This window comes from Mustela nigripes, chromosome 17, assembly GCF_022355385.1.
Source record: "Mustela nigripes isolate SB6536 chromosome 17, MUSNIG.SB6536, whole genome shotgun sequence".
Classification (NCBI taxonomy): Eukaryota; Metazoa; Chordata; class Mammalia; order Carnivora; family Mustelidae; genus Mustela; species Mustela nigripes.
Genome location: NC_081573.1, coordinates 107754 through 129974, shown reverse-complemented (window position 1 = coordinate 129974; position 22221 = coordinate 107754). Strand labels below are relative to the sequence as shown.

The window sequence follows — 22221 nt, the reverse complement described above, 5'->3', positions numbered from 1 at the left end:
GGGTACAGGTCTGTGAATCACCAGGTTTACACACTTCACAGCACTCACCAAATCACATACCCTCCCCAATGTCCATAATCCCACCCCCTTCTCCCAAACCCCCTCCCCCCGGCAACCCTCAGTTTGTTTTGTGAGATTAAGAGTCACTTATGGTTTGTCTCCCTCCCAATCCCATCTTGTTTCATTTATTCTTCTACCCACTTAAGCCTCCATGTTGCATCACCACTTCCTCATATCAGGGAGATCATATGATAGTTGTCTTTCTCTGCTTGACTTATTTCGCTAAGCATGATACGCTCTAGTTCCATCCATGTTGTTGCAAATGGCAAGATTTCATTTCTTTTGATGGCTGCATAGTATTCCATTGTGTATATATACCACATCTTCTTGATCCATTCATCTGTTGATGGACATCTAGGTTCTTTCCATAGTTTGGCTATTGTGGACATTGCTGCTATAAACATTCGGGTGCATGTGTCCCTTTGGATCCTCAAAATGTTGAAAACATAGGTTGTTTTGATTTCTGGTTTGGTTTGGTTTGTTTTGGTGAAAATGCATAAGATCTACTCTGTCAGCAAGTTTCTACAGTATTATTGCCTCGATCACTATTCTGTGCATTAGATCCCCAGAACTTACTCATCTTACAAGTACAAGCTTGTTCTCTGTCCCCCTACCTCACTGTTTCCCACCTGCAGCACCCCCAGACTTTGACAACCACCAGTCTGCTCTCTGCCTTCATGAATCCAACCTTTCTAGATTCTACATGTAAGCAAGACTGTGTGGATTTTCTTTCTGCATCTGGCTTATGCTACCTAGCATCATGGCCTCGGGGCCCACCAGAATTGTTGCAAATGGCAGAATTATTTGTTCCTGTGCCATGAGGTTTGCTGGCAAATCTGTAATCTAGTCCTGATGTCACCAAGTCCACATTAAAAATATAAATGGGGAGTTAGAGAGGAGAAGAGAGTTGGGGGGAAGTGGGAAGGGGAGGTGAACCATGAGAGACTATGGACTCTGAAAAACAATCTGAAGGTTTTGAAGGGGCGGGGGGTGGGAGGTTGGGGTACCAGGTGGTGGGTATTATAGAGGGCACGGATTGCACGGAGCACTGGGTGTGGTGCAAAAATAATGAATACTGTTGTGCTGAAAATAAATAAATTTAATTTAAAAAAACTATAATAAAAAAAGGAAAAAAGAATATATAGGGAAAAATAAATAAATAAATAAAATAGAAAATATATAAATGAATGAATTAATGAATGGATGGGTAGATAGATAGATAAAATTTGAAGACTGGTATACAGAGACAATTTTTCAGCCAAAACCGGAAGACCTGTTTATTTCCTGACCCATCCAGCAAGAGACTAGAATGAAGTAACAGACAAACACGACCTCCCTGGGTCCCTGTTTTCCCAACCCACCAATGAAGGGACCCTCACAGGTCACCCATTGCCCTGAAATCCTTTTCTGATGCAATTTTTTTTTAACATTCTTAGTCTCATAGCCCACTGCCTATCCCTCAGCATTTCCCAGATCAAGCCTTGGGACTCACCAAGACAGAGAAGGGCAGACAGGGGTGCGGCCATGGTCCTTCAGCCCGTCCAGAGCTCGGTAGCCCAGGAGGGAAGCCTGAGGGGCTGGAATGGAGACACAGGATGTGATGAGGATGCAGCAGCCTCTCCCCCTTTCCCTCATCAGCCTGTCTTTTCCCGCATGAGGCTCACCAGGCTGGAGCCATCCCCTCAGTAGAATGACTTGCACACAAGCTCACAGAAACTCCTTTATCTTCTGTCACCAGCCCAAGCTGGCCAGGCACTGAGATGGACTGTTACCTGATGGACCTCCTTAGCATAACAGTTTCATGGAGCTTTCCTTGGTGGGGGGGGACATTTGAGATGATATCTGCTCATAAGAATATTCATGGAAGACCAGCAGGTTCAGCAGGACCCAAAGCCTGGAGAGGTGAAGAGCCTGGCATGTTCATGTAGGTGGGAAGTGGTTAGTGTGGCTGGAATCAAGGACCATAAAGCTGAGACAAAAGAAATGTTAGGGGCCAGATCAGGGGGTCCCAACCTCAGCTCTGTTGACATCTGGAACCAGATGACTGCTGGAGTGGGAGCAGGCTGACCTGTGCTTCCAGGAGGCTCATGGCCAGTCGAGAGCCACTGGGTTGGATCGTTCAGGAGGCTCTGAGACTGAGATACACTGGGAGTGCAAATATCTCTTTGCAATCCTACTTACTCACTTTTCAGGCACTATTTTGTTTGACCCTCACCCAAGGCTGAGAAACAGGTGAGGCAGCTTTAGTCCCATTCAAACAGGAAAACTTGAACTTGGAAGAAAATGTATTTTTCTAGTTGGAGGGTGGGTGCTGGGAGCTGAGTAATTGACTTCTTCTGGCTTAGCACATGCACACCTGCATCAAGGCCATCCTTCTCTTCCGTGATTTGTCTCTGCCCTGTGGTTCTCATTTCAATTCTCAACCTCCAAGGAGAAGCTCTGAGACAGTCCATGCAAATTCATTCATCTCTGCAAAACTTTATTTTGGGGGTGCCTGGGTGGCTCAGTGGGTTAAAGCCTCTGCTTTCAGCTCAGGTCATGATCCCAGGGTCCTGGGATCGAGCCCCGCATCAGGCTCTCTGCTCAGCAGGGAGCCTGCTTCCCCCTCTCTCTCTGCCTGCCTCTCTGCCTACTTGTGATCTCTCTATGTCAAACAAATAAATAAAATCTTTTTTAAAAACTTTATTTTGTATCTTGCAAACTGTATATTGTGTTGTAATTGTTAAATGCTGTGGAAGTCATTCCTTTTTCCATTGCACACTCAGCGTTTCCAGACCATTCATATGTCTACAGGACAGTTGCTTGTTTCAACATGTTAATCTTCCCACTGTCCCAATAATGGACAGCTTGATTATGCTTAAGTATCTCCACTATAAACAATACTGAGCTAAATATCACTCTACAGGTACCCTTCTGGACATATGTGGGAATCTTTATTATTTTTTATTAACACATAATGTATCATTTGTTTCAGGGGTACAGGTCTGTGAATCATCAGTCTTACACAATTCACAGCACTCACCATAGCACATACCCTCCCCATCACCTGGCCACCCCATCCCTCCCACCCCGCTCCACTCCAGCAACCCTCCGTTTGTTTCCTGAGGTTAAGAGTCTCTAATGGAAACAAATGTAGTGAAAAGAAGGGCCATCTGTACCCCAATGTTTATAGCAGCAATGGCCACGGTCGCCAAAATGTGGAAAGAACCAAGATGCCCTTCAACGGACCAATGGATAAGGAAGATGTGGTCCATATACACTATGGAGTATTATGCCTCCATCAGAAAGAACGAATCCCCAACTTTTGGATCAACATGGACGGGACTGGAAGAGATTATGCTGAGTGAAATAAGTCAAGCAGAGAGAGTCAATTATCATATGGTTTCACTTATTTGTGGAGCATAACAAATAGCATGGAGGACATGGGGAGATGGAGAGGAGAAGGGAGTTGGGGGAAATTGGAAGGGGACGTGAACCATGAGAGACTATGGGCTCTGAAAAACAATCTGAGAGTTTTGAAGGGACGGAGGGGTGGGAGGTTGGGGGAACCAAGTGGTGGATATTGGAGAGGGCACAGATTGCATGGAGCACTGGGTGTGGTGCAAAAACAATGAATACTGTTACACTGAAAAGAAATAAATTTTTTTTTTAAAAAAGAGTCTCTTATGGTTTGTCTCCCTCTCTGGTTTCATCTTTCTCTCCCTCCCCCTATGATCCCCTGTCTTGTTTCTCAAATTCCTCATATTGTTAAGATCATATGATAATTGTCTTTCTCTGATTGACTTATCCCGCTTAGCATAATAACCTCTAGTTCTATCCACGTTGTAGCAAATGGCAAAATTGGGGGGGGGGTTATGGCTGCATAATATTATATATATATATATATATATATAGAGAGAGAGAGAGAGAGAGAGAGAGAGAGATCTCACAATCTCACATCTTCTTTATCCATTCATCTATTGATGGACATCTGGGCTTTTTCCATCATTTGGCTTTTGTGGACATCACTGCTATAAACATTGGGATGACATGCCCTTTTGGATCACTACATCTGTATCTTTGGGGTAAATACCCAGTACTGCAATTGCTGCGTCTTAGGGTAGCTCTATTTTCAACTCTTTGAAGAAACTGCATAAGTGAGAATATCTTTAAAATATGTGTCCGCTGTATGTTACACACAAACAATGGGTATGGGATGCTACATCAGAAATAATGATGCAGTGACTAATGTAACATAATTTTTTAAAAAGGTATTCAACAAGAAATTGCCGGATCTTGAGTTAGGTGTGTCTTCAGTTTACTCATGTTTGTTGTACCCATTCCTTCTCCTGCAGCAGGGCAAGAGGGTCCCCAGACCTCCCCCCACACCCAAAACCCAGGGCTGCCCAGCATCCTAGTCTTTGGCAGATGGTGCACCAGTTTGCCAGGGCTGCCACAGTATCACTGACTCAGCAGCCTACACAGCAGAAGTTGATTGACTAGGAGAGCATGACTAAGAAAGCATCTGTGGGAGGGCAGGAGAGAGGATGTAGTTAAGGAGAGACTCACCAGCATGTCCATCTGTATATCCTTCTCAGACTGGATGTCCTCCAAGACATCACCTCCAAGGAAGAATGTGGGGTTAAGCCTCCAGAGAGAACCTGCAGATTATCGAGTCCTGTAACCAACATCTCAGGGATGGGTAACTGAAATAGGGAAGGGCAATGGCACCACATCCAGTAGGATGTTCCCCCACCTTCTCTGCTTCTTCCAGGATGCCTTCTATCTTCCCTGAAAACATCCTTCCCCCACCCTAGCTGCCCCTCCTTCTCATTCCCCCTTACATTGATTTTCTTCCTGGAAGTCCATGATTGGGCTGGAGCTGAGAGAAAGGAGAAGGAAGTATTAGGGCAGGTCTGAAAAATAAGACAGGTTTCCTATGAGGGGAGTCCAAATTTTCCTAACTCTTACACTTCATTCTTGGTCTCACCATCAATATTCTCCATGGAGAGTCAACAATCACCCTCCCACCTTCAGGGCATACCATGTTTGACCCAATGCCAGCATCAAAAAAGGAGGAAGAGGGAGAGGAGAAGTAAGACAACAAGAGCCAAGATCCCAATCACCATGGAAAGGTATCCATTTTCAGGAGCAGGTGGGTCTAGGAATTAGTAAACAGCAAAATCTATCATTGAGCTCTTGTTGGATTAATTTACCCATTCAATAAACATTTCTTGTATGCCTTCCCTACATGAAGCAAGTTATTGGATGTTTGGGAAACCATAGTAAACATACCCAACAACAGAATCTATGCCTGGGAACCAATACATAGAAGTAGTGTTACACATAGAGATAAATTCTAGGATGAAACCAGTTACACTGCATTATAAGAAAAGGTTTCTTTAGGGGATGAGCCCTGAAAGATAAGAAACACCCAGATCTCTGAAGCGCAAGGAGAACTGCCTCCAGGCAGAGGAAACAACATAACCAAACTCAGAGGTGAGAAAGAGTCATGTGTGACCCACACATAGAAAAGACAAATTGTGCCTGATGGGAAAAGTGGGTCCTGATGGAGGTGTAAATGTCAGGAGAGGTCAGCAAAAGCCCAAAACTATTAAAAAAGGAATCTGGATTTAAGTCTAAATACAATAATGAACCACAAAGGGACTGACAAAAATATTGGATTTCATATATATATAATTTTCAATTTTATATATATAATTTCAATATATATATGAATTATATATATATATATAAAATTTTCAATGATTCATGATTTTAGAGACCAAGTCAAAAGAGAAGCCATCGGGAAACATGCTATAGGGTGTGGTTGTGTCCTAACAATATGGTTGTGGTGGAAGAAGGAAATGGACTTGAGCTTTTGAGGACAGAAATAATGAGATTTGAGACGGGGTGATGGAGTATATAGGCACTGGAAGTAGAAGAGGAACATCAAATACCATTCTCAGTGACCTGGTCATTGGAGAGAACAGATAGCACCTACAGAGATGGGAAGATAAGTATAAGGAGGAGGTTTTGAGATCTGTCAGGTAAGATCCCTTCTGAGATGGCTGAGATGTTTATTAGGTATCTGAGTGGATGGTATTTTATCAGGATGGTATTGAAAATATGGACCTCTCTGGGCAGTGTAGACTCTTTAACAATGTCTATTCTTCCAATCCATGAGCATGGAATGTTATTCCATTTTTTGTGTCTTCCTCCGTTTCTTTCATGAGTGTTCTATGGTTCCTCGAGTACAGATCCTTTACCTCCTTGGTTAGGTTTATTCCAAGGTGTTTTACGGGTTTTTGTGCTATTGTAAATGGAATCAATTCTCTAATTTCCTTTTCTACAGTTTCATTATTAGTGTATAGGAAAGCAACTGATTTCTGTACATAGATTTTGAATCCTGCCACTTTACTGAATTGCTGTATGAGTTCTAGTAGTTTGGGGATGGAGTCTTTTGGGTTTTCCACATAAAATATAGACAGAGGCTGACTTCTTTGCCAATTTGAATACCTTTTATTTCTCTTTGTTGTCTGATTGCTGTTGCTAGGACTTCTAATACTATGTTCAACAACAGTGGTGAGAGTGGGCCTCCTTGTGGTGTTCCTGATCTCAAAGGGAAGGCGGCTGTCAGGTTTTCCCCATGGAGAATGATATTCACTGTGGGATTTTCATAGATGGATTTTATGAAGTTAAGAAATGTTCCCTCTACCTCTATACTCTGAAAAGTTTTAATCAGGAAAGGATGCTGTATTTTGTCAAATGCTTTTTCTGCATCAGTTGGGAGGACCATGTGGCCCTTCTCTCTTCTCTTATTGATTTGTTCTATCACATTGATTGATTTGCGAATGTTGAACCATCCTTGTAACCCAGGGATGAATCCCACCTGGTCATGGTGGATAATCTTTTTGATGTGCTGTTGGATCCTGTTTGCTAGGATCTTGTTGAGAATCTTAGCATCCATATTCATCAGTGATATTGGTCTGAAATTCTCCTTTTTTTTTCTTCAGAATTACAATTTATTTTAACTTTCAAAAGTTAATCAATGTCAATTCTGACACTAATAAAAGAAAAAAGGAAAATGATCACCTAGATTATTTTTTGTTTTTTTTTTATTTATTTTCAGCATAACAGTATTCATTATTTTTGCACCACACCCAGTGCCCCATGCAATCCATGCCCTCTATAATACCCACCACCTGGTACCCCGAACTCTCACCCCCCACCCCTTCAAAACCCTCAGATTGTTTTTCAGAGTCCATAGTCTCTCATGGTTCACCTCCCCTTCCAATTTCTCCCAAGTTCCTTCTCTCTATCTCCCCATGTCCTCCATGCTATTTGTTATGCTCCACAAATAAGTGAAACCATATGATAATTGACTCTCTCTGCTTGACTTATTTCACCCAGCATAATCTCTTCCAGTTCCGTCCATGTTGCTACAAAAGTTGAGTATTCATCCTTTCTGATAGAGGCATAATACTCCATAGTGTATATGGACCACATCTTCCTTATCCATTCATCCGTTGAAGGGCATCTTGGTTCTTTCCACATTTTGGCGACCGTGGCCATTGCTGATATAAACATTGGGGTACAGATGGCCTTTCTTTTCACGACATCTGTATCTTTGGGGTCAATACCCAGGAGTGCAATGGCAGGGTCATAGGGAAGCTCTATTTTTAATTTCTTGAGGAATCTCCACACTGTTCTCCAAAGAGGCTGCACCAACTTGCATTCCCACCAACAGTGGAAGAGGGTTCCCCTTTCTCCACATCCCCTCCAACACATGTTGTTTCCTGTCTTGCTAATTTTGGCCATTCTAACTGGTGTAAGGTGATATCTCAATGTAGTTTTCATTTGAATCTCCCTGATGGCTAGTGACGATGAACATTTTTTTCATGTGTCTGATAGCCATTTGTATGTCTTCATTGGAGAAGTGTCTGTTCATATCTTCTGCCCATTTTTTGATATGATTGTCTGTTTTGTGTGTTTTGAATTTGAGGAGTTCTTTATAGATCCTGGATATCAACCTTTTGTCTGTACTGTCATTTGCAAATATCTTCTCCCATTCCGTGGGTTGCCTCTTTGTTTTCTTGACTGTTTCCTTTGCTGTGCAGAAGCTTTTGATTTTTTTTTTGAAGATTTTTTTTAATTTTTTATTTTTTTTATAAACATATATTTTTATCCCCAGGGGTACAGGTCTGTGAATCACCAGGTTTACACACTTCACAGCACTCACCAAAGCACACACCCTCCCCAATGTCCATAATCCCACCCCCTTCTCCCAACCCCCCTCCCCCCAGCAACCCTCAGTTTGTTTTGTGAGATTAAGAGTCTTTTGATTTTGATGAAATCCCAAAAGTTCATTTTCGCTTTTGTTTCCTTTGCCTTTGGAGACATATCTTGAAAGAAGTTGCTGTGGCTGATATCAAAGAGATTACTTCCTATGTTCTCCTCTAGGATTCTGATGGATTCCTGTCTCACATTGAGGTTTTTTATCCATTTTGAGTTTATCTTTGTGTATGGTGTAAGAGAATGGTCGAGTTGCTTTCTTCTACATATAGTTGCCCAGTTTTCCCAGCACCATTTATTGAAGAGACTGTCTTTTTTCCACTGTATATTTTTTCCTGTTTTGTCAAAGATTAATTGGCCATAGAGTTGAGGGTCCATATCTGGGCTCTCTACTCTGTTCCACTGGTCTATGTGTCTCCTTTTTGATGGCTCTTTGCCTGGTTTGGGAATCAGTGTAATGCTGGCTTCATAGAAAGAGACTGGAAGTTTTCCTTCTGTTTCTATTTTTTTAAATAGCTTCAGTAAAATAGATATTATTTCTTCTTGGAATGTTCAGTAGAATTCTTCAGGGAATCCATCAGGTCCTGGACTCTTGTTTTCTTGGAGGTTTTTGATCACTGCTTCAACCTCGTTATTAGATATCAGTCTATTCAGGTGGTCGATTTCTTTCTGGTTCAATTTTGGTAGTTTATAGTTTTCCAGGAATGCATCCATTTCATCTAGGTTGCTAAGCTTATTGGCATATACCTGTTGATAATAACTTCTGATGATTGTTTCTACTTCCTTGGTGCTCGTGGTGATCTCTCCCTTTTCATTCATAATTTTATTAATTTGGGCTTTCTCTCTTTTCTTTTGGATTAGTGTGGCCAGTGGTTTATCGATCTTATTGATTCTTTCAAAAAACCAGCTTCTAGTTCCATTGATACGTTCTACTGTATCTCTGGTTTCTACCTCATCAATCTCAGCTCTAATCTTATTTCCCTTCTTATGTGTGGAGTTGGTTTGATTTGTTGTTAATTCTCCAGTTCTTTAAGGTGTAGAGACAGCTGCTGTGTTCTGGATTTTTCAGTTGTTTTGAGGGAGGCTTGGATGGCTATGTATTTCCCCCTTAGGACTGCCTTTGCTGTATCCCATAGGTTTTAGATTGAAGTGTCTTCATTCTCATTGGTTTCCATGAATTGTTTCAGTTCTTCTTTGATCTCCTGGTTGATCCAAGCATTCTTAAGCAAGGTGGCCTTTAGCTTCCAGGTGTTTGAGTTCCTTCGGAACTTTTCCTTGTGATTGAGCTCCAGTTTCAAAGCATTGTGATCTGAGAATGTGCAGGGAATAATCTCAGTCTTTTGGTATCAGTTGAGTCCTGATTTGTGACCCAGTATGTGGTCTATTCTTGAGAAGGTTCCATGTGCACTTGAGAAGAATGAGTATTCTGTTGTTTTAGGGTGGAATGTTCTGTGTATATCTATGAGGTCCATCTGGTCCAATGTGTCATTCAATGCTCTTGTTTCTTTATTGATTTTCTGCTTTGATGATCTGTCTATTTCTGAGAGAGGCATGTTAAGCTCTCCAATGATTAGTGTATTCATATCAATATGACTCTTTATCTTGATTAATAGTTTTCTTATTTAATTGGCTGCTCCCATATTGGGAGCATAGATATTTACAATTGTTAGATCATCTTGGTGGATAGTCCCTTTAAGAACGATGTAGTGTCCTTCTGTATCTCTGACTACAGTCAGAAGAAGGCTGGGGTAGCGATTCTCATATCAGATAAATTAGATTTTAAACTAAAGACTGACCTCCCTCTCAGAGAGAAGCCTCAGTCTGGCTGCAGAGCCCAAATAAGTTCCCCCTTGGCCGTTGGCAGAGCAGGTTCCGAGTCGCGGTCCCTGGGGACGCAGGATCTTTTGCTTGTACCCAAAGCCACGGCAGTGGCGGCTGTCTGGGCAGCTCCAGACTGCCAAAGAGGTCCCAAGCAGCAATCGCACACTGAGATTTTCCTGCTGGCCCGGGCTGGGAGTGCCTGGTCTTTCTGGGTCTAAGAGCGCCCAGCTTGCGTGCACCTTTCGGGGGAGGCTGTGGGTCACACGCTGGTCTCAGGCTCTGAGAACGGGGCGCAGGTCCGAAAGCACCAGGCTGGGCCTTCGCACACCTCTTTGGGGGGAAGTTTGGTGCACGTGTCTTAAGCTCTGAAACAATGGCTCGTATCAAAGGGCGCAGGCTTGGCCTTTGTACCTCTCTCAGTGGAGGATGAGGGGCACGCGCATCTCAGGCTCTATAGCAGGGCTCGAGCATTCTGCCATCCGGTGTGGCTCCCATCCCCTCACAGGAGCCAGGCCCCCACGTTTTCAGGCACCCTGGCGGCTTAGGGACCAAGACCTGGTTTCTCCGCCACATTTTCTCTGGCTCAGCGTCAGGGGAGGCTGTCCTGGGACCAGGGACTTAAGACCCTGTCCCTAGCTGCCCTGACTCCCACAACCCCCCACCCCCATGTGATCCTTTGCTCTTTTGGAGTGCTTTCAACCAGTCTCCAAGTTAATGCTGGTCCCCAGATGCAGGGCACTCTCGCTCGTATTAGGGGAATTACTTTCCAACCGGTCGCCTCTGGTGGCTCCCTCCCCCTTTTGTTTATCTTCTGATATCAGTCCCCTGTTCCCACTCTGCTTTACCTGCCCACTGGCGTCTTCTGCCCCTGTAGAGATCCAGACAGCTACTTTCTAAGCAAGGATGACTGAGGGGGTTTCTGATACCTTGCCTGCCTGCAGATGTTTTTATGGGGCTCTTATGTGTGATGAATAGTTTTGCAGAATTTAAAAAAAAAACAAACAAACAAACCCTAGGTTCAACAGAACTTTTTGCATGGTTTTAATTGTGTCCCTTGAAGGGTTGTCTTGGCTCGTGCCCTCACCGGGGAGAAGCCTGCCACTAGTCCAAGTTTTCTTCTCTCCAGGGCTGGGGGAGAAGCTTCTCATTATCTTTACTCTTTTAACATTTTGTTCTACGGGCCTTGGTGTGGGTCTTTGGGCCCTTGTGTGAGGCCCTTTGTGGCCCTGTGACTCTTGGCTTCGGGAAAGGTCGTCCTTTCTGGGCGAATTTCTGTTCTGGGTTCTGTTTCTGGAACGTCTCTTGATTGGGGATCCAATTTCCTGGGCCATCTTCTCTGGTGGTCTTAGCTCTGATTTCCCACACTCCAGAAGATTCCATCCCCCAACCCTCCATCTCTGCTGGAATCCGCATGTGGCCATCTTCTGAGAGCGCTTTCTTGTTTTCTCGTGCTTGCTTAGGTGAAGCGCGAGCCGCAGGGAGGCTTGTTTGTAGCTCTTACAGAGCAGGTGTCTCTGGCGGTGGGAGGTCGAACCCTGCCTCTGCCACCCAGCCGGGCCCCTTGGGGCCAGGAAAGCGACCCGACCTCTGCACCTTGGGACCCATCATGGTGGTGACCCCGTAGGGCTGTGGTTGCGGGGCTGACACGAGTTGGTGTGTGAGGCACTGAGTGCAGTGTGTGGCCGGCGTCAGTGTGGCCTGTCCCTGTCCTCCTGGTCTCCTTAGCTCTGAGAAGGGCGCCGGCGGGCGGTGAGGACCCAGCAGTGTTTGCCGAATGCCCAAAGGTTGCTGCTCAGGGTGTATAAGGGACTCCTAAATCAATAGAAAACAGAAAAAGTTCTCAATCCGAGAAACTCAAACAGGCAACTAAAGGTACAAAGAACAATGGCAAAATTTGACAGCGAGGAACGGGCGAGCCGATGCCAGAGAGTGCGAGAACTGTGGCCGGTGTGAGCTGGCAGCACCATTGGGACCCACCAGGTCCCGGCAAGAGCACCAGACCAAGGGCGACTTTGCAGAACAGTTGGGCATGGCCTTGTCGGGGGGCAGCCCCCCCACCCATGCTGTGAACCTGTGAGCACCTCGCAGGGATGAGGCAAGACGCCCGCGGGGAGCCGCAGGCTGGGGACAGTGGGGACCGTGTGAGGCACGTTGAGGCCGGGAGCAGGTACACTGGCCGGCAGCTTTCAGGGTGCACAGCTGTTGGCAGGGCCATGCCTCACCAGCAGAGCTTCCAGCTGCCAGGCTTTTCCTGCCCTCCCCGTGTGCACCCGGCAGTGTTGACATGACCGTCGAGACTTTAATTATTTTTAAAGATTTATTTGTTCATTTGAGAGAGAGTGACAGAGCATGAGCTGGGGACGGGCAGGGGACAAGCAGGCTACCCGCTGAGCAGGGAACCCAATGCGGGACTTGATCCCAGGGCCCTAAAACCATGACCTGAGCTGAAGCAGATGCTTCACCCGCTGAGCCCCCTGGGCCCCTGCTGTCGGGGCTGTGATCTGGGGAATATTTTCTGTCTCCCGCTCTCGGATGCTTTCATTCTGTTGCCTTCACCATGGGGCACCACAAGTCCGGGTCTTCAGTCCTCTCTCCGCCCATGTACCTGTATTTTTTCTTGGGGCCTCATTCCTCTAACCCCGTCCTCTGTGCTGTGCCCGGCTGGAGACTCTTATTCAGATCTGTGCAGGTCCCAGTTTTTCAAACCCTTTTCATTGCTCACAGGCTCTCCTGTCTTCCACTGTCGGATAATCTCTTCTCTGAGATCTGTTCCTGGGGCGTGTTGTCTCTGGATTTCCTGGGAGTCTGGTGTCACATGTCCCTGTCATGTGGACATGTGGGTCTCATGGTGGCTCCTTCAGACGGATGCTCTCATGATGACGCCCATGGCAGGGTCACGGAAGACACTGAGATAGAGCCGCCGCTCTCTCTTCGGCACCATTGAAACGACAGAGGTTTTTACTCACGGGTGCCGTGCCAAAATGGTCTCGATGATTGGGCACGTCACTGTGTCCCTACCATAGTGATGACCACATGACAGCTTCAGGCCTGAGAAAATGAGAAAAAATAATCCAGTTCTTGACTGCAGAGAATTTGAGAATATACTCATTTTCATTATGTTCTCGGTTGTGCCCCCAGATTTAAGCACGGCGAGGCAGGCGTCATTGGGGCTCTGTAGCTGCCCAGGGCAGAGAAGGCTCATGGCGGCCAAAATAGGTTTCTTGGCAGGAGTCTGCAGCTAGGTTTTTCCAGAGGGTGTTGGCTGGGAGGAAAGGGTATTCGGCCAGAGAAGGGGATAGGCCGTGCAGAGGGGTCAGGTGTGGGGTCGGTGGGAGGAGGTTGGGCCAGCCTGAGCCAAGGTCCAGATGAAAGGCTACACTGCAGGGCCTGTACTCATGATGTCTGCTCTGGGTGAAGCCCGGTGAGTTTCACCAGCCAGGTACAAGGTGATCGCTGGCCTTGGAGCAGAGACTGAGTGCGTCGGTGACCGCATACCAACTCCCGGTGCTTTGCTTTGGTCTTGTCCTAAGTGGGTCCTGGTGGGGGTGGCAGGGAAGGAGGGGAAGGGACAAACCTTGGGGTGGGGGGACTCTTCCCTTTAATGAGCATTTTGACGCAGTGACATCGCCATCAGCAGACTTGCCCATGGTGGATAGAGAGCTCACTTTTGGACGGCAGGGTATCTCGGAGATCAGCAGGGTTGCGTGTCCCCGTCCCCGTCATTAGCGCAGGACAGAAGACAGCACCCTCCTATTTCCCAGCTTTATGATTTACTTAAGTAAAAGCTGCTGCCATCATCCCAGAAGGTTCTTGTGAATTCTCAGAAAAAAGAAACATACGTAACTCCGTGTCTTTGTGGTGCGTCTTGTAACAGCCCATTTGGGGTTGGACTTGTGAACTATTTTTTACATTCCAGCTCTCCACGTAGCCCTTGGAGAGGCCTGTCACCCAAGTTCTGTGTTAGACTGTCTGTCTCGTCCCCCTGGGAGACCGTTCGGTCTTCTTGGTGATGACAGGGGTTCGCAGTTGTGTTGGCTAATGCGGTGTGCTCTTCTGGGCTCAGAGACCCGATCAGGACGTCCAGCTGGATTTCACCTGGGGGAAGCGTGATGGCTCTGCAGAGAATGGCTGTGACATATGTCCCAGGAGCGCTGGTCCACAAGGCATGGGGAAGCCAAGTCGGTCGGAGCCCCCGGGCACCGTGGTGTTTGCGAGGAGAACGCACCAGATTTTCCTCTGTTCACCCTACGTGCTTCTCTTCCCCCGACAGGGACAGTTAAGGTACGTGCGCAGTTGACAGCCCTCCGCCAAGCCATGGGTTCAAAGCTCGGAGCGGGTGTTTGCTCAAGCTGAGATGCTGTTGTTTTGCTTTCTGAAATGCTCATCCTTAGGTCTGTGGTGCTTCCCTCCCTAGGCAGACAGAGGAGTATTTTCTCCCCTGGATGATACAGGATGTGACGAAGCAGGTGAGTGTGACTGGATCTCAATTTCCAGCCAGATGTCCCTGTTCTGGGCTAACGTGTACCACGTGGGGCAGGACCCTAACCCGCCCTGATGGGTGGAGGAACAAAACGAAACACAGGGAGAGATTCCTGTACGAGCAGGGAGGCTGGAGCCCCGGGGGTGCTGGGCGCCTCCTTTCTCTCACATCAGTGATGCTCTGCCCGTTCATGCCTCCCCCTCTCCTCCAGCTCACCTACCAGGGGAGCTGGGGTGCCAGGGGAGCTGGAGGAGGGGTCCCCACCCCACCTCAGTGGGCTCCTTCTTGCTGGGACTGCTGCCTGGGCCAAGGCACCACCCAAGCAGCCAACTTTGGGGTTGGGGAAGGAGGGTTCTAATTGCTAAACTCAAGGAAGACTTTACGAGGCTGCTTGCACAGTGTGTGATGACCCAGCATCTGGCATCTGTCGTGTCTTTTGGACCTGGCCGGCCTGGCCTTCCGAGCTGGGATCATCCGGTCTGATCCAGGGGCTGCGTCCACCCTCTTCCTACGGGAAGCTGCTGGGGTGATGGCTGGAGCCCTGCTCTGTCCACTTCCCACAGGTGGTCGGAAGTTGGGACACAGAGGGTGCTGCAAGGGGGGCCTGCCTTCTCGGGGCTCTTCCTGCGGTCCTGTTCCGCTTGCCGGGGTATCACTTGGCTCCAGCTGCCATAAGACAGCACCCCAGATGGAGGGGACGGTGCTGAATGACAGATGCTTGCCTCTCGGCCCTAGAGGCCGATGCACAGGAGGCGGGGGCGGGCAAGGCGGGTGTTCCCGAGGCCTCTCTCCTTGTGTGTGGACGGCCGAGCTCTCCCTGGGTCCTTACGGTGTCATCCCTCATGCATGTCTGTGTCCTGATTCCTTCTTCCTCTGAGGACCCTGGTCACCCTGGATCAGGGCCACCCCAGTGACCTCATGTTACCTTAACTACGTCCTCCAAGGCCCCCGCTCCAGACACGGTCAGGTTCTGAAGCGGCAGGGCGGGGGGCGGGGGTGGGCAACGCTCCAACAGGCACAGTTCAGCTTGTGACACTGAGTTCTCTGTCCTCCGATGACTACACTCCAGGTGGCTCACGGCCATTTACAGACTCCCTCTAGCGGACCGCTTGGCCGGGATTCATCGAGGTCTCAGACACAGGCTTGAGCCAGACCAGGGTCCCTCTCCCCTGATTCCCACGAGGTTCTGCCCCCACTGGCCTCTTTGCATCAGCGACTTCCTCTGCCTTGTCCCTGGAGGACAGTTGCCACCCTGGCACCCAGATGGAGGTTACCTCCACCCGGGAGCCAGACTATGCCTCTGGCACGGGCTTTGATTTGTGAGCGAGGCCCTTCCAGGGGCCAGCTTGGGCTCAGTGCCTTCTGCACGGACAGTCAGGGACGGGCATGGCTGAGGTGATGGCAGGTCTGGTCACCTCCCAAGTGACCTGGACACTCCTTTGACCCTGAACTGGGGCAGTGAGCACATTCTAAAGCCATTGTGACCCAGAACGGACTCCGTGGGTGTTTGTATGTGTCCGTGTGTCTGTGTCTGAAACAGACATGTCTACTGCAATCCTGACAGTGGGATGCTCCCCATTTCATTCTTATGGGATCATGGTATATCCTAAAATCCATCCCAGGAGAGACACACAGGGCTGACATGGAACAGAATCTGCCACTGGAAGGATTTTGCGGGGTAGCTGCTTGACTGTGGTTCCCTGAATTGGCTTCAGTAACTGTGGGTTCAAGTCAAGGGATGTGTCCAAGAGGAGGGTGAGGACTGCCCAGGACCTCCTCTGCGCGGACAGTTCAGGCCCCCGGAGGAGGGGCGGTCCATAAGCCCGGCTTTGGCTACGTAGTTCACCAGCCTGTCGCTCTGACCCTGGCCTTCTCACGATGGGGTGTGGATTGCAGCCATGCCCACGTGCTCTCGTTTGCCACATGGCCGTCGTGCAGGGGCACAGTGGTCCCATGGTAGCCAGCGGGGCCCCTGGGTGAGGGCTGTCCTCACAGCCACAGTGAACAGTGACCTTGTCCATCCGTGGCAGGAGGCATCAGAGAAGAAAAGGCCAGGTTTACACTGTGGCTCTTGCCGTGGGCAGTATGGGTGTCACACACACACACACACACACACAAACACACACGCACACATACACACGCACACGCACAGATCAGGGAGCCCGGCCAGGTGTTCTAGGATGTGTTCCAGGCCTCGGGATCATATCTTGACTGAGTAAAGTAACATCTCTTCTGTAACTTTGGGATTACAGGTGGTGGCCAAGTTGGACCCATGCCGGCACGTAGCAGTGGCGTCGAAGTGGCCTGTCAGTATGTGGGGGGCTCAGGGCCTCCACGCCCCACCCGGTAGCCCGGGGGGGCGGGGGGGCTCTGCACCTTCCTGGGGAGCTCCTGCCATGCGTGGTTGGTGAACGTGGCTTTTGGTGATAGACACGCTGGCATCCGGCCCTGCCCCTTGGGCTCTGGGCGATCTTTCTCAGGTTTCTTGAATGAGCCTTGGGTCCTTCTGGGCACAGGGGTGGGACCACTGGGTCAGGCCAGTGAAAGCGTGGGTGACACAGAAAAGTGCACGGTGCCACGGCTGGCGTAGGGTGGCCCTTGCTAAATGAGACCCTTTATTCTTAATAACTAGGATAACTGTGGGTAATTTGTGCCAACGGAAGCTTCAAGTGCAGAGTGACACAGTGAGCCCTGCGGCCACGCAGAACACAGCCCCAAGCTAGTGAGATGCCCACTGGTGCCAGGGCACGTGGGCTGGGACTACTCTACACTGGGATGGGGAGGAAAAGGGTGGTGAGGTCAGGACACAGCCCGGATGTGACACGGCCAAGGGGTCTCATGGGCCCTGTCCTCCAGCTGCAGGAGACCACGTCCTTTGGAGACACAGTGCTGGCCACCCAGGACACCTGCATCGGGAGCGAGATCTGTGAGGAGCTCTGGACGCCCCACAGGTCAGGCTCGCCCCATGCACGGCAGCCCTGGCGGCATGGCCTGGAGACCTTGGGGCTGGGGAGGGCGGTGCGGGCGCGCAGCCCATCTCTTCCTGTCAACCGCCTCTGCCCGCAGCCCACATGTGGACATGGGCCTGGACAGCATGGAGACCTTCACCAATGCCTCGGGCAGCCACCATGTGCTACGCAAAGCCCACACCAGGGTTGATCTGGTGACCATGGCCACCGCCAAGTTAGGCACTAGGCTGCCGGGGTGTGTGCACTGTGGGCCAGTGCTGCATCCCCCACGCCTGAGCCCCCGGAGCCCAGGTGGACAAGGCCTACATAGCAGGTGCCGGTGCCCGTGGTTATGGCCAGGGCTCAGCAACTTTGCACGGACTCCTCTCCTTGGGCCCCACCTGCCTGACCTAATTAAACCCCGGCAACCAGGGAGGCAGGTGCTGCCATCCCTGCTCCTTGGAGCAGGACTCCTGGCTCACGGTGTCCAGCAGCCACAGATTCACTCCCCAGCATCCGGACCTGTCCCCAGGGTCGCGACGCTGGCTGCAGGAGTGCTGAGGGCTTTTCGGCGCTGAGCCAGAGCATGGGGAGTGCCCTCGAGGTGGCTTCTCTCACTGGGCAGCATGACACAGTCACGGGATAGGCCTGGGGTCAGAGAAGCCAGCTTGGGGTCTTGGCTTTGCCGTGTGGAGTTTGTCTTCCCTGGACTCCCACCTCCTCCGGTCATGTGAGGGCACTGGGGGGCTGGGGGCTAGGGGTGGCGACGGGCATTGGAAGGGCCCACGGCATGCATGTGGTTTCCCTGCAGGGGTGCTCTCGCTGGTGTGGCGGGAGGGCTGAGGACAGGGAGGTGAGGTCCGGCTGCCATGTGTGTTCTCCAGAATGGTGGGATCTACTTGCTGGCCAACCAGAAGGGCTGTGATGGGGACCGGCTCTACTACAACAGCTGCGCCCTGATCGCCACGAATGGCTGCATCTTCGCACAGGGGTCCCAGTTCTCCCTGGACGATGTGGTAAGCAAACACGTGTGTGCCCCTAGAGGTGACCACACTGGGGCGGGGGGGGGGGGGGGGGGGGGGGGGGGCGGGGGGGGGGGGGCTGTGCTGACAGCAGAGTGGGGACACTGGGGCCCCAGGGAGGATGTGGAACCAGAGCCTCCTCAGGAATAAGCAGGTGTCAGTCCTGGTCCCTGAAGCGAGGGGGGTCGTTGGCGGGGGGCCCGTGTCTGCAGGAGCGGAGCACAGGGGAGCTCGACAGGGAGCTCAATACCTACTCGCTGTTCCCCATGTGGCCAGGCACACGTGTGTCTGTGCTAGCTGTAGGCCCGATGCCACCCGGCCCCCATGTCCCCCCTGCCCCCACATCCTGGGAGCCCCGATGCTCCTCCAGGGGGGCCTGTCACTGTGGGGCTGTGTGGTCTCACTGGACGCAGCCAGCAGGCCGTGGGCGGGCGTGTCTGCACGGGAGCCCTGGGAGAGCTCAGAGGGGCATCACCGCAGTCCGGGGTGGGTCAGGGACCAGGGAGGGGTGAGCCAAGGGGGCCTGTACGGAGCTGGTGGACACTCGCCTTCCCCCATAGGACGTGGGTCTGGGCACCATCTGTCCCGCTAGCCCATCCAGCCACGTTGGACATGAATGTCCTTTGCAGTGGAGGCGGCTGAGAGAAAGTCCTTGTGGAGAACTGTTTGCTCTTGCTTTTGTTTTTGGTATTTTGCTTTTAAATTCAAAACAAAAGGAAATGGCTATTATTGCCAGAAACGAACGCAAGTGTGGGTCCCGCCACAGGCCCGGAAAGTCAGCCCTGGGTTCCCGGCAGGCCCTCCTGCGACATCTACCATCTTCACTCGGAAGCCACCTGCCTGTGGGGACAGGGGAGACGCTGATTCAGAGGCAGGGGCGGCAGCGTGAGCTCACTCCCCGAGGGAACTCCCGCAGCCCTGCCGGAGCTCACATCGGGGAGGTGACATCTGGTACCTCCGTGGCCTTGCTGGGGTTGTGGGCAGGGCAGTGGTTATAAAACTGCTCTGGGTTTCCGAGCGGAGACAGCGAGTTCCATGATGCCTCCTGGCCGGTGCAGGGCGGGAGTTCAGCAGCAGGGACGCTCCCTGCCTCCCAGCTGACCCTCGGGCCACGCTTGCTGTGTGACACTGTCCCCAGAGGCCTGCAGTTCTCTGCATTGGTCACAATGGAGACAGGAGGGTTTGACAGAAAGGTCAAGTTCTTGCAGAAGGCAGTGCGTCGTCTTCTGTCCCGCCGGAATGCCCAGCTGTCTTCAGGCCAGGTCGACGTGGCCAAGACACTGGGCCGCACATCAGAGCCACAGGCACCTGACCAGGGACTGACTGGCAGTGCGGGGGGGGGGGGGGGGGGGGGTTTACCTGTACCAGGAACACCAGGTGTGCGTGTCCCTGTAGGCTCTGGGCCTCAGCCAGGCCTCACGGCTGGACCCTGGGGACCCTGTGTTTTAAGCACACGCCCAGTTGATTTGTAAGCTCACAAGAACCCGAGGGCTTGCCTCCTGTCTCCCTAAGGGGGCTCTCGGGCTGGAATTCTCTGATTCTGTCCAAAGCGTGCAGGGAGAGAGGGCATCGCGGTCCTTGCGCCAAAGGCCATGCCGTCCTGCCACTTCCTCCATGACCACCTAAAATGATCAGAAGAAATTGTGTGGCACACAGGGCCATTGCACAGAGCGGTAGAGGTACTGCCCCCTCCCCACGACGTGCTTCTCGGGCTCTTACGAACCTCGCAGGCTGGCTGGCTCCTTGGACGCCTCCCTCAGGCGTTTCTGTGGACGCTGACCCGCCCTGGGAAAGGAGGAGTGGAGGCTTCTTCTCACAAAAATGTTCACATCATCTGGCCTCTCTTTGTTTTCTGTGGCCTCACACTTCCTTTGGCTTTGTCCTGTGGAGAGCCCGGTGGCTTTGGTGACCCATCACTTTGGGAATGACAGGGAGACCAAAGGACACATGCGCTCCATTTTCTCTTTCTCTGTGTGGGTGTGTTCAGCTGGGGTCAGGCCCGGTATTGACGGCAGCAGCTGCCCACAGGCCCGTTCACACGAGTGTGGGGGCCACAGCCCCCGTGTCATGTGGTGCACAGGACCGGCTCTCACTGCCCCAACTTGCCTGTAGCCTGTAGTGACAATGCTCTAGTGACACACTTTGACAAGGAGGTGTTTTTCATAAAGAAAGACATAAATGAATCAAAAACTTTTTTTTTTTTTGCTGTTTTTTGAAATTTTATTTTTTTTCCTGTTTCGTGGTATTTTTGTATTCTTAACACTCCTGTCTCATCTGGGTTTGAAGGCAGGGACACGTCACCACGATCACACAGGCAGCACCTGCCAGCCCCGCACGTGGCTTGCCGGGGCTCTGGTCCAGCCCCCTGCCGTCTCTAGCCTGGCTTCCTCTGTGTGGGCTTGGATCTGGGGTTGCCTCTCCTGGTCGCCGGGCGGTGGCAGCTCCAGCCCTCTCCTCTCTGCGCAGCCCGTGGGAAGCAGGGAAGGAACCCTTGCTCCTGAGCATCTCAGAAGTCTGCGGCAGACGTGGCAGACATGGCCCTGTGCCGTGACTGAGGCACCACTGCCGTGTGTCTGAGTTCACTGGAGGCTGTGGTGGCCACAGTGAGAGGAAAGGGTGTTGGGTCAGCCGCAGCACCGGCTGTCCCCTCTCCCTGGGCCCCTGGGAACATCCCTGCCTTGGAAGGTGTGACTCTTGTGTGCAATGTGGTGCACCTGTGAGCGCGGCCAAGTCTGCCGCATGAGTGGGAACGGGAATCACACAGGAGGTCCTCGCTGCCACGTTGGATTTGGAGGACGTCCGAAGCCACAGGGCAGAGATTTCATCTTGAAACCTGGCGGTGAGTCCACGGAGTCCCACAGGTGCTCCGCAGTGCCCCAGGGACTGTTCCTGAGCACGTGACTGAGCTGTCATGGCCGTGCCACACTGTGCTGCAGGGGCTTCTGGCACGTTCACGGGGAGGCACAGCCCTCGACTCAGCAAGGCAGCAAGAACAAACCTGGAGCTGCGAGGCTCGGTCTGTGCCTCCTCTGCCCTGCACAGCCACCAGCCTGCTTTCGGCCTCTGGGTTGCCCGTTGTGGGTGTGGTGCACGGATGGGATCCTGTCTGGCTTGTGTCACGGAGCAGCATGTCCAGAGAATGTGTCTGCAGTGATGACCAGCCCCTGCGGAGGGCACATGGCCCGTGTGGCCTTCTGTCTGATGAACGGACGCTCCGCGAACGTGTACGGGTTTCTGTGCGAGCGGCTTCTCTTGGGCCTGCACTCGGGCAGGGAGCTGCTGGGCTGCGTGGTCACACCATGCCTTCATCTTTGAGGGACTTCCAGACTGTCCACAGCAGCAGCCCCTCGACGCATGAGGATTCCAACGCTGGTCAGTCCTGACCGCTTTCAACTCCAGCCGTCCCACTGGGAGCGAAGGCTTGGCCAAGATCGGACACGCACTCCTGCGGGCCTGGTGCCACACCAGCGTCACGTTGTCGTGACTGTCCCTCCGCAGGCCAGCAAGGTGAGCCCCTACCCCCATGTGAAGGTGGACTTCGCCCTCTCGTGCCGTGAGGACCTGCTGGAGCCGCCGTCAGAGCCCATCGAGTGGACGTACCATAGTCCCGAGGAGG

At 51.1% G+C, this 22221-nt stretch overlaps 1 protein-coding gene across 1 annotated transcript in view; it reads right to left on the bottom strand.

The window, feature by feature from the left end:
• GP6 (glycoprotein VI platelet) overlaps positions 1 to 13878 on the bottom strand; it is a 35392-nt gene extending 21514 nt beyond the window's left edge. Inside the window, exon 1 of the mRNA XM_059383330.1 lies at positions 13821 to 13878. Within this exon, the coding sequence (XP_059239313.1) occupies positions 13821 to 13878 (58 nt within the window). The remainder of the gene's footprint in view (positions 1 to 13820) is intronic.
• Positions 13879 to 22221: the final 8343 nt, after the last annotated feature.